Source organism: Melospiza georgiana, chromosome 27, assembly GCF_028018845.1.
Source record: "Melospiza georgiana isolate bMelGeo1 chromosome 27, bMelGeo1.pri, whole genome shotgun sequence".
NCBI lineage: Eukaryota > Metazoa > Chordata > Aves > Passeriformes > Passerellidae > Melospiza > Melospiza georgiana.
In genome coordinates this window covers 2,838,362-2,848,979 of record NC_080456.1, presented here as the reverse complement: position 1 = coordinate 2,848,979, position 10,618 = coordinate 2,838,362, and the positions used below count along the sequence as shown (strand labels likewise).

Sequence of the window (10,618 nt, the reverse complement as noted above, 5' to 3'; positions counted from 1 at the left end):
CCAGTAACATTTCCATCTTTGCTTTATTGATTCCAAATCAGAGAGGAAAAAACAATTTAATTTATCAATATTTTTACTCCCCTTACATTGTTCACAGCCTCACTGATTGGAGGCCACAGAACTCAATATTTCTGTACATAACCTTAGTATTTCATTTGCACTTTTGTGTTGCAAAGGCTTCTTTGAGATTAGGCACCAAGATGTGGTGGGAATACAGAGAACAAGCAGTGGCTGGGAAAAGTTTAGGAAACCTTAGGAAAAATTTGCTGGGAAAAGAGGGAGTGCTTCTAGCTAAAGGAGAGGCATCCTGGGATAAAAACCCTTCTGGTTAGAGCCTGTGATCATCTGGGGTGCTGTGAGCAGTTAATTCCTTCAAAATAAAGATTTCAGTGATCCCACGGGCTCACCTCTGCCTGAGATTCCCATTTCAGAGGCGAGCAGCAGCTTTGGGTTTGTTTTTCCAAGGAGGATGTGTGGCAGGCAGGCCAGGAGCAGGGTTTGGAGACAGGCTTGTATTGACAGCTGTGATTTCTGGCTGCACAACGCCAGCCTGGTGCCAGGCACGGCGTGCAGCTGTGCCAGCCAGCTGTGGGTAAGGCAGGAAGGCTGTTTCCACTGGGGCATCCCCCTCTGCACTCCCAGAGACAGAGCTGGCCAGCAGGGGAGGGAAACAGGCCGGGCTGGCACACATGGAGGGATTTGAAGGCTCCTGGCTTCAGCCCTGTAGCAGATTCCTGGCCACAATCATCCTCATGACCTCGTTGGTACCTGCAGCAGGATGGGCACACAAAGGAAACACAGTTAGGGCATGGTCCAGGATTTTCCTCCTCAAAAAGCCAAGAGAATTCTCCCCTGATGCGCAGTTTACAGCACAGAGAAGCTCTTCCCATTTAGGAGGGGCTGGGCCAAAACCCAGCTGCCGAGGGCCAGCATATTGCTTGGGAAATTGCTGCTTTTTATGTGAGTGTTGGGAGGCTGCAGGAGCAGGCACTGAGCAGAACTGGATTTACAGCAACATCTGAGCTCTCTGCTGTACATTTAACACATTCACCACACACAGGCTGCAAACCCACTGGGTGTAAGAAACAGCATGTCCCTTACCAGCTACCCTGGTTGGAGGTGAGGGCATTTCAAAGCAGGGAAAACAGAATATTTAGGAGGTGAAATTGGGATTAGAAAAGGCCAGATACTGTTAGAGACACAATGTCATGCCAGAGCTAGGCATTCCTGTAGTTAAATTTTTTAACAATGGCTTTTCAGGCCATAGATCTCAGAGAGAGGTGAGTAGGAATTTATGATAGAATTTGTTTTACTTTTAGGGTTGTGCTTTGTTTTAGGGGGGTTGGCAGCATCTAACCCCTCCCCTTATCATGGACCAAAATCACTGTTAGAGAAACGATGTCAAGGAGTGTAAACAGACCAAAATCACTGGACAGGAATTGTTAGGGAGAATCATCACATGGCCAGGAGTAATGGGATGAAACTGGACAGAGGCACTGCTAACATGACAACTAAATATATTTCTCTGCTGTAAGACTCTTAAAATAGCCAACTACATATCTTCCTCTGCCTTCACACAGCCAGAGTTCCCAACCAGGGCACTCACACACTGCACACCTCCTGCTCAGAGCAGAGCAGGGCTCCGAAACCCAAGAATCAGACTCTCATGGGAAGGTGGGAGCCTCCAGGGGGGTTTTTCTCCCAACCCCTCTGCCAACTTCCCTTGTTCTAGGAGTGTCTTTTACCTTCCAGGATCTGGTGCACTCTGATGTCTCGCACGAACTGCTGCACGGCGTAATCCTTCAGGTAGCCATAGCCGCCGTGCATCTGCAGAGCCTGGTTACAGATCTGAGGGGATAACACTGCTCTGAGCTGACTTGTGAGGACACAACAGTGGCACAAGCTCAGTAATGACCCAGGAAACTGAGCTCACTTTTTCTCCCTGGTCACCTAATCTCATCTCTTAAAAACGTGGTGTGACTGTCAGACCCCATCGGTGCTGCTCTCCATGCTAGCACATTCCCTGTTTTATGTTATGGCTGTGTTTATGTGAACAGGAATGCATAGAAATACCCAGGGATGGGTACAGACACCCAGGGATGGGTATGGATAACCAGGGATGGGTATGGATAACCAGGGATGGGTACAGAGATATCCAGGGATGGGTACAGATGCCCAGGGATGGGTATAGAGATACACAGGGATGGATACAGACACCCAGGGATGGGTACAGAGATATCCAGGGATGGGCAGGGATGGGTATAGGCACCCAGGAATGGGTATAGATACCCAGGGATGAGTACAGAGATATGCAGGGATGGGTATAGGTACCCTGAGATGGGTACAGGGATACCCAGGAACAGGTACACACACCCAGAGATGGGTACAGACGCCCAAGGATGGGTACAGACGCCCAGGGATGGGTACAGATATGCCCAGGGATGGGTAGGGATGGGTATAGACACCAAGAGATAGGTATAGATACCCTGAGATGGGTACAGACACCCAGGGATGGGTACAGAGATGCCCAGGGATGGGTATTTTTCGGGAATAAATTGATTTTTGCTGCATTTCTGGGGTTTGCAAACCCGAACCGCCCGATCGCCACCTGGCGGCCACTCAGGGCAGGCGCTGGTTTCCATGGAAACGCGACTCCGTCCGTCCTGCCCCCCAGTTTGGGATGGAAAACGAAACAACAGCAAAAAATTCAAACTGCTGAGCACATAAACAGCTTCTAAATGGCACTGGGATAGGAAATACCAAGTTATTTTCCCCCCTTCTTGCTTGCTCTTTATGGAGACATTTTGATAAAGTAACAAAATAAGGTATTTTTCAGTGATAAGGTAATTTTCAAAGCAATAATGTAATTTTTCAGCAGTCGAGGAAAGACTTGCTACCTAAAAATGATCACCCTGCAACATGCAAATTTTCCTTGGAAAATAAAAATGCTCTGCTCCCTGTCCTGTCACCCTTTTGGCCCCCTAGGAAGAAAAGTGGAAAGATGTTTGAAATCTCTCAGATTATTAATCCTGCAGCCTCCACACGTGTTATAAAACATCCTGTCCTCAAATAAGGCTCCTGTTGGCTTTGGGTTGTGTAGTGGTTTTGGTTTGCCAATTTAAAAATCTTAATTTTTAAATTAAGATTTGAGATTAAATCTTAGAACTGTTAAGATTGTTTTTAATCTTTAAAAAAAGTGGGTTTTTTAAAGGTTTCTTTTAAGGTTTCTTAATTATTTAAGATTTAAATTAATCTTCATTTAAGATTAAATTTAATCTCAAATTTGGGATTGAATTTAATATTTAAAAAAATAAGATTTTTAAAAAGAATTAAGATTTTAAAAAGATTTAATTTAAGAAGTAAATTAATCTTAATTTAAGATTAAGATTCAATTGAAGATTAAATATATATAAATATATATATATATATTTTTCTTTTTTCCAGGGAGAAGATCACACTTCTTCCTGACACCCTGGCCATTAAGGTTAAATTCGAGTTTTTTTTAAAAATTAAGATTTTTCAGGGAAGAAGATCAAACTTTTCCCTGACACCCTGGCCATTAAGATTAAATTTAAGATTTTTAAAAAAATTAAATTTTTTTTCAGGGAAGAAGATCAAACTTCTCCATGACATCCTGGGCATTAAGATTAAAAAAAAATACATATATTTTTCAAGGAGAAGATCAAACTTCTCCCTGACACCCTGGCCATTAAGGGGGGCATCTCCAACCTTCTAATGAGGATTCCAAGAGGAGTTTGAGGCACCTAAACTGAAGCACTTGGTGGCGAAGAGCTTGGCCATGGAGCAGAGCACGCCCAAGGTGGGTCATTAAGGGGGGCATCTCCAGGTTTCTAATGAGGATGCCCAGAGGTTTTTGAGGCACCTACCCCGAAGCACTCGTCGGTGGCGAAGAGCTTGGCCATGGAGCAGAGCACGGCCGCGTCCTCCCGGCCCTCCTGCAGCGCCCGCGCCGCGTTGCGCACCATGAGCCGCGCGGCCACCAGCCGGGTGGCCATGTCTGCCAGCCTGAACTGCAGGTACTGCAGAGCCACGGGAGAGCTCCATCAGCACCTCACTGGGGTCTCAGCCACAGCCCCACCACTGCCAGGCAGGGCTGGTACCCACAGCTCTATAGAGAGAGGAAACACAGCCCCACCACTGCCAGGCAGGGCTGGTACCCACAGATCTATAGAGAGAGGAAACACAGCCCCACCATGCCAGGCAGAGCTGGTACCCACAGCTCTATAGAGAGAGGAAACACAGCCCCACCACTGCCAGGCAGGGCTGGTAGCCACAGATCTATAGAGAGGAAAACAGAGCCCCACCACTGCCAGGCAGGGCTGGTACCCACAGCTCTATAGAGAGGAAACACAGCCCCACCACTGCCAGGCAGGGCTGGTACCCACAGCTCTACAGAGAGGAAAACAGAGCCCCACCACTGCCAGGCAGGGCTGGTACCCACAGCTCTATAGAGAGAGGCAAACTTTCCCTGGGGAAGGCTGTGAGGTCAGAGAAAAGAATAGGAAACAATTCTTATCTCCACTTGCTGCTCCTGGTGTTGTGCACGTGTGGAATGTGTTACGGAAATTTGGTTACCAAAGGGTGGTTTCTTACTTGGACACTGGATCCTCAATTGGACCCGTCTGGATTGGACTGTCTGTAAGGGCGATGAACTTCTTAAGAAGTATAATATAATAATATAGTATAATATCATAATATATATATAAAATAACATATATATAAAATAACATACTATATTATAATATAGTATATAATATAATAATATAGCATACAGAGAGGCAAACTCAAGGCATTGTCCTGGAGAAGGCTGTGAGAAGATCAGAGAAAAGAATAAGAAACAATTCTTATCTCCACTTGCTGCTCCTGGTGTTGTGCACGTGTGGAATGTGTTATGGGGATTTGGTTACCAAAGGGTGGTTTCTTAATTGGATGCTGGATGGTGTTTGGATTGACCTATTGGATCCATCTGGATCAGACTGTCTGTAAGGGTGACAATCGTCTTAATAAGTATAATATAATAATATAGTATAGTACAATAGTATAATATAGTATGTAGTACAATATATATTATAGTACAATATATATTATATAGTATATTATACATAATAGTATAATATAGTATATAGTATAGTATAGTATAGTATAGTATAGTATAGTATAGTATAGTATAGTAGAATAGAATAGAATAGAATAGAATAGAATAGAATAGAATAGAATAGAATAGAATAGAGAAATTGATCAGCCTTCTGGAATCATGGAGTCAATGCTAATTATTACCCCACTCAATGGATCATTGCTACAATTGGGGCTCAGGTCTGACACGCTTCCTTACTAGGAAAAGCATTTTCTTGACTTCCCCAGGAAAGGGGCCTGTGAGGTGAGGGATGGCCCTTCCAGCATGAGGAAGGGCACAGCTGCTGCAGGGCTTACCTGGTTGCTGGCGAGGGGTTCCCCGAACTGCTTGCGGACAGTGAGGTGCTCCTGAGCCAGGAGAACCGAGGCGTGAGCAGCTCCCAACGAGCAAGAAGCTGGTGTGAGAAGCCAAGGACACAGAGTGAAGGTGAAGCTACCTCAGACAGGCAACAGGAAGGTCCTGCCCTCCTCCCCTGGCTCTCTTTGGCTTTCTCACCGATGTTTATCCTGCCTCCGTTGAGGCCCTGCATGGCGATGTTGAATCCCTGCCCTTCAGCTCCCAGCCGGTTGCTCACAGGAACAACGCAGTCCTCAAAGATCACAGCCCGAGTTGGCTGGGAATTCCAGCCTACCTGGGAAAAAACAGAGCTCCTTCCAGACTGCCTGAGGAGCAGCACAGCTCCGACACAGAACCACCAGCCTGCTCCTATCCCCTCGCTCTCACTGCCAAGCTGTCACAAAGCACCCGTGGTCTGCGTGGTTTGGCCTCAGTGTGGAAACTGGAATGGGTGTTTTTGAGAAGCGCCACAAATCCAGTGATCTTGATTTTCCTGAGTCTAAAATCCTTCACTTACCAAAGGGGTGGGTATTGGGCAAACTTCACTTGGTAAAACCATGCCAGTCTGGGACTCCAATCCCATCCATGAAGAGATCCCTAATGCTTTGCACAGACAAGCTCATTGGGACCACAGGACACAGCCTCAAGCTGTGCAGGGGAGGCTCAGATTGGACATCAGGAAGAATTTCTCCATGGAAAAGACTGTCAGGTGTTGGAATGAGCTGTCCAGGGAGGTATTTGAGTGACCACCCCTGTAGGTGTTTAAGGAATGCCTGGATGTGGCACTCAAGCGAGCATCAGTCACAGGTTGGACTCAATGGTCTTGCAGCTCTTTCCAATCCTGATGATTCTGTGGTTCTGTGACCTCTGTCCTGCACTTCCCTCAAGCACACAGGAAGCACAACCCAAGCCTCTTACCTTCTTCTCCTTCTTGCCAAAGCTGAGTCCTGGCATTCCCTTCTCCAGCACGAGGCAGGAGATGCCCTTGGGGCCTGGGCCCCCTGTGCGACACATGACCACGTACACATCCGTGTCACCTCCCCCGCTGATGAAGGCCTGCAGGAGGGCACAACGAGAAAAGTGAGGCTTTGAGGGGGGGTTTGCAAACTATCCCTGAGCCCACAGCAGCAGCTGGCAGGGTACAGAAATGGAGAGGCAAAGACCCCACAGCCAGAGGCATTTAGGGACTCAGCTGGTGAAAGCTCTGCAGAGCACTTCTTGCCTTGGGAGAATGCACAGAGGTGAGGAGACAGCAGGAATGGGAAGGACAGTGAGACCCAGGCAGCTTGAGCAGGAGCAAAGAGGTACCTTGGAGCCATTGAGGATGTAGGTGTCCCCTTTCCTCTGAGCTGAGGTCAGCAGGGAAGCTGCATCACTGCCACTCCCTGTTTGAGAAGCAAGGAAGCAGCCAGTGAAGCAGAAGGTCCAGAGCCTACAAACTCTCCCTGGGACCATACCCTGACACTTGAGTTTGTACCATGAGCATCTCAGCAATCATCATCTGCCTCTCCTCAACTTCACAAATGAATATGGAAAGAAACATTTCACCTCCAGCCCTTTGCAAGGTTCATGTGCAGTTAAAGAGAAAGGAGGTGTCCTGGTTGAGGATGCTCACCTGGCTCAGTCAGGACCTTTGCAAAGTTCATATGCAGTTAAAAGGAGAGATGTCCTGGTTGAGGATGCTCACCTGGCTCAGTCAGGCAGTAAGAGGCAAACTTTTCCATGCTACAGAGAGATGGGCAGAACCTGTGCCGCTGCTCCTCGTTGCCAAAGGTGTCGATCATCCAAACACACATGCTGGGGTGGGAGAGAAGGAGCAGCATTCAGGATTGATCATAGGTTGTACAAGAACTTCCCTGGCTGAACAGAGGAAAGCTCCACAAGCCCTGAGGCCTGAAAATGTTCTTGTTACACCTTCCATTCACCACAGACTCACTGCCCTGTAGAACAGCAGGTTCTGTTTAAGAGCCTCAGCCTCTCCTCCAGGCTCAGCCCTGCTCCCTCTCCAGGAAAGTGCACCTGAAGAAAGAGCAGCATCATTGCAGCTCTCTGTGCCAAGTGACCTGTCACTGGACATGTCTGTACAAGCAGGACAGCCCTGGGGTCAGGTGGTGCCTCTGGGCTCTGTCACAGCACAGCAAAGGCACAAAGGCTTTTTCCAGGCTGGTTACTATCTATAGACAGCTTAAGTGGCAGGGCAGAGAACAAAATCCAGAACTTAATCCCATCTTGCATGCCACAAAGCTAAAATTACTTCTTGGTGGCATCTCAGTCCTTGTGGCCTATTTGTTTACTGCCATCCAGGGATCCTCACAGCGATGTGTGCACTCGAGGTCAGCATTTAAATATATAAATTATGAGCAGCAGCCTCCTGGAGCTGCCTCCAGCTGGATTTAGAGCCCACAGAGCAGCCAGGCTGACACCACCCACCCCTGCACAGACACACTCACTTGTGGATGCTCATGTAAGCAGTGGTGCTGGTACATCCTGTTGACAAAGCTTCAAAGATTATGGAGGTGTCAAGCCGTGACAATCCAGAGCCACCAACATCTGGTTTCACATAGATCCCACCAAATCCCAGCTGGGCTGCCTTCCTCATGGTTTCCACAGGGAATATTTCCTATTGGGAAATAGGAAATAGGAAAGATACCCCAATGAATATTCAGGCTTAGTTCAGTCCCTTTGGGTAGCCCTGGGCTACCAGTTTGAGTCCCACCATCCTGCAGAGTTTAAGTCAGCTGGGTGGGTCAAATTAGAGGTGATACCAACACAGACAAATTCCATCTTCAGCAGTGAACCCAAGATCCAGGTGATTGAATAACCTGGCTAGGAAAGCTTCAAGGTATTTCTAATTATTTCCCTCCCCTAGCTACAGCAGCAGCTTCAATGACAACTCCAGAGCTGCTGCAGGAACCCCTCAGTGAGACCTGTGGGTCACAACATCCTAAGGAAGGAAAAAGGGAACAGGGCAACCCTGGCGAGGCTGTCCTACCTTCTCATCCCACTCGGCCATGTAAGGAGCCATCTCCTTGGCAGCAAAATCAAGGGCAACCTTTTGGAATTCCTTCTGATCCTCAGTGAGTCCAGTGGATGCTAGAAAAGGAGCAAGAGATGAGAACATGTGTCTGATGAGGGAAAGCAGCCCAACCACCTTATCTATACCCCTTAACTCACACAAACAGTTCAGGGTCTCTGTTGCAGACACCATTCCTCTGTTCCTCAGGAATACAATGAGCTGTGCTGAGAACATGGGGCTTTGGGAGGGGCTTTTTGGCACAAAACAAATCCAAGATCCCAGCTGGCTCTGCCTGCTCCATGCTAACTACATCAGAAAGCCAGGACAGAGGAGCACAGTCACTCCATCTCACTAAGTCTGTGCTAAAGAAATGTGAGGGAGCAGTGCTGGGACTTCAAAGAAAGGAGATTGGAAGCAAATAATACAGCAGCCCTTTGGAAACAGCATCTAAAGCTTTAGTTAGGTTCTGCATTTGAAATCTGCTTCACTGACACATAGACCCAACATTGTTTTGTTTGTTCCCCTCCTGAAATTCACAGCTATGCTGGTGCCTCAATTTTAAATGTTGTTAGATGTTGAAGCAATTCATCTGCAAAGTGTTCTGGAAACAGAATGGCTTGGATTGCAAAGGACCCTAAAGACCATCTTGTCCTTGTTCCAACCTCCTGATACCTTCTGAGACCAAGCCCTGTCCAACCTGGCCTTGAGCACTGCCAGGGATGGGGCATCCACAACTTCTGGGCAACCTGTGCCAGCTGGAATTCTACCAGAGGAATTTCTTCCTAATATCTAACCTGAATCTCTCCTCTTTTAGTTTAAATCCATTCCCCCTTGCCCTATCAGTCTGCCTATATAAAAAATCACTTTCCTTCTTTTTAAAAATCCCTCTTCTTTGAGAGATATTCTTTGATTCACTATCAAATCTGAAAAACCATGAAAACCTAGGTAAGGGAAGGACATGGAGATGTCACTTTAGGATATGAAACAACATGAGCACACACACCACTGCTCTTAAGGTGAAAAAAAAAGGGAGTTTATTTTCTGACTCCCAACATTTATAGTTTTCTAAAAGAGACAGTGGATTGGAGGGTGACAGTGCTACCTCTCCAATGACACTGGACAAACTAACAGTTTATCAAATTTCTTCTATAAAAAGATGCAAAACAGTAAGTTATTTACAGAAAGTATGTGAGGAAGTTTACTACAAAAATGTAAACATTAAAAAGTTTTAAAAATCTTGAAAAAATCAGAGCAACGTGGAGAGGGACAGACCTTCCTTGTGGTCATTTTCCCACTACTGAGCACGGTCTAAAGAGGTAAAAGGAGGAATATGGAGAGGGATGGACCTTTCTTTCCTTCCAGGCTCTGTCCCACTGCTGAGCACGGTCTAAAGAGGTACAAGGAGGGACAGGGAGAGGGAAAGACCTTTCCTTACAGTCTCTGTGCCACTGCTGAGCAGCACGGTCTAACAAAACAGAAGGAGGGACATGGAGAGGGATGGACCTTCCTTGTGGGCTCTGTCCCAATGCTGAGCACGGTCTAAAGAGGTAAAAGGAGGGGCAGGGACAGGGAAAGACCTTTCCTTGTGGGTTCTGTCCCACTGCTGAGCACGATCTAAAGAGATAAAAGGAGGGGCAGGGACAGGGAAAGACCTTTCCTTGTGGGTTCTGTCCCACTGCTGAGCACGGTCTAACAAGGCAGGAGGAGGGACAGGGACAGGGATGGACCTTTCTCTGCCCTGTCCCACTGCCAGGCACCCGCCGCGCGTGTCCGCGCCCGCACCGCCCTGAGCAGGAGCAGGACCCGGGGAGGAGGGACACGGGGAGCAATGACACGCGGGGCAGCGACACCAACAGCTGGGAACATCCCTCCGGGCGGGGACACGACCCGGGGGCCACCGAGCTGCCGTCCGTCCGTCCGTCCATCATCTCCCCCAGCCCGCCTCCCCCGGGCCGCGGGGCCGGGCAGCTCCTTACGGTCGATGCAGGACGCGATCCCCCGGCGCCCCAGCAGCAGCCGCGCCGCCGCCCGCGGGGCCGCTCGCCACGCCATGGCCATGGCCGTGCGGGGCCGCTCCGCTTCCCGGCTGCTGCCGGTGGGGCAGGCTGGGA

The 10,618-nt window shown here is 48.2% G+C and overlaps 1 protein-coding gene across 1 annotated transcript; it reads right to left on the bottom strand.

Moving 5' to 3' along the window:
* Nucleotides 1–10,589, bottom strand: ACAD8 (acyl-CoA dehydrogenase family member 8). The gene is made up of 11 exons (XM_058041389.1): nucleotides 10,484–10,589; nucleotides 8,484–8,584; nucleotides 7,942–8,111; nucleotides 7,179–7,288; nucleotides 6,800–6,876; nucleotides 6,410–6,547; nucleotides 5,651–5,786; nucleotides 5,452–5,549; nucleotides 3,888–4,040; nucleotides 1,746–1,848; nucleotides 1–768 (listed from the first exon to the last, which is right to left on the bottom strand). Exons 1-11 carry the CDS (start codon nucleotides 10,563–10,565, stop codon nucleotides 716–718), a joined length of 1,221 nt encoding a protein of 406 aa, XP_057897372.1. The 5' UTR covers nucleotides 10,566–10,589; the 3' UTR covers nucleotides 1–715.
* Nucleotides 10,590–10,618: the final 29 nt, after the last annotated feature.

Coding starts and splice junctions, on each gene's coding strand:
- ACAD8 (XM_058041389.1), bottom strand. CDS start 10,565: ATGGCCATGGCGTGGCGAGCGGCCCCGCGGGCGGCGGCGCGGCTGCTG. Junction 8,112..8,483: donor TGGCCGAGTGGGATGAGAAG/GTAGGACAGCCT, acceptor ATTTCCCAATAG/GAAATATTCCCTGTGGAAAC. Junction 5,787..6,409: donor TTGGCAAGAAGGAGAAGAAG/GTAAGAGGCTTG, acceptor GTTTTTTCCCAG/GTAGGCTGGAATTCCCAGCC.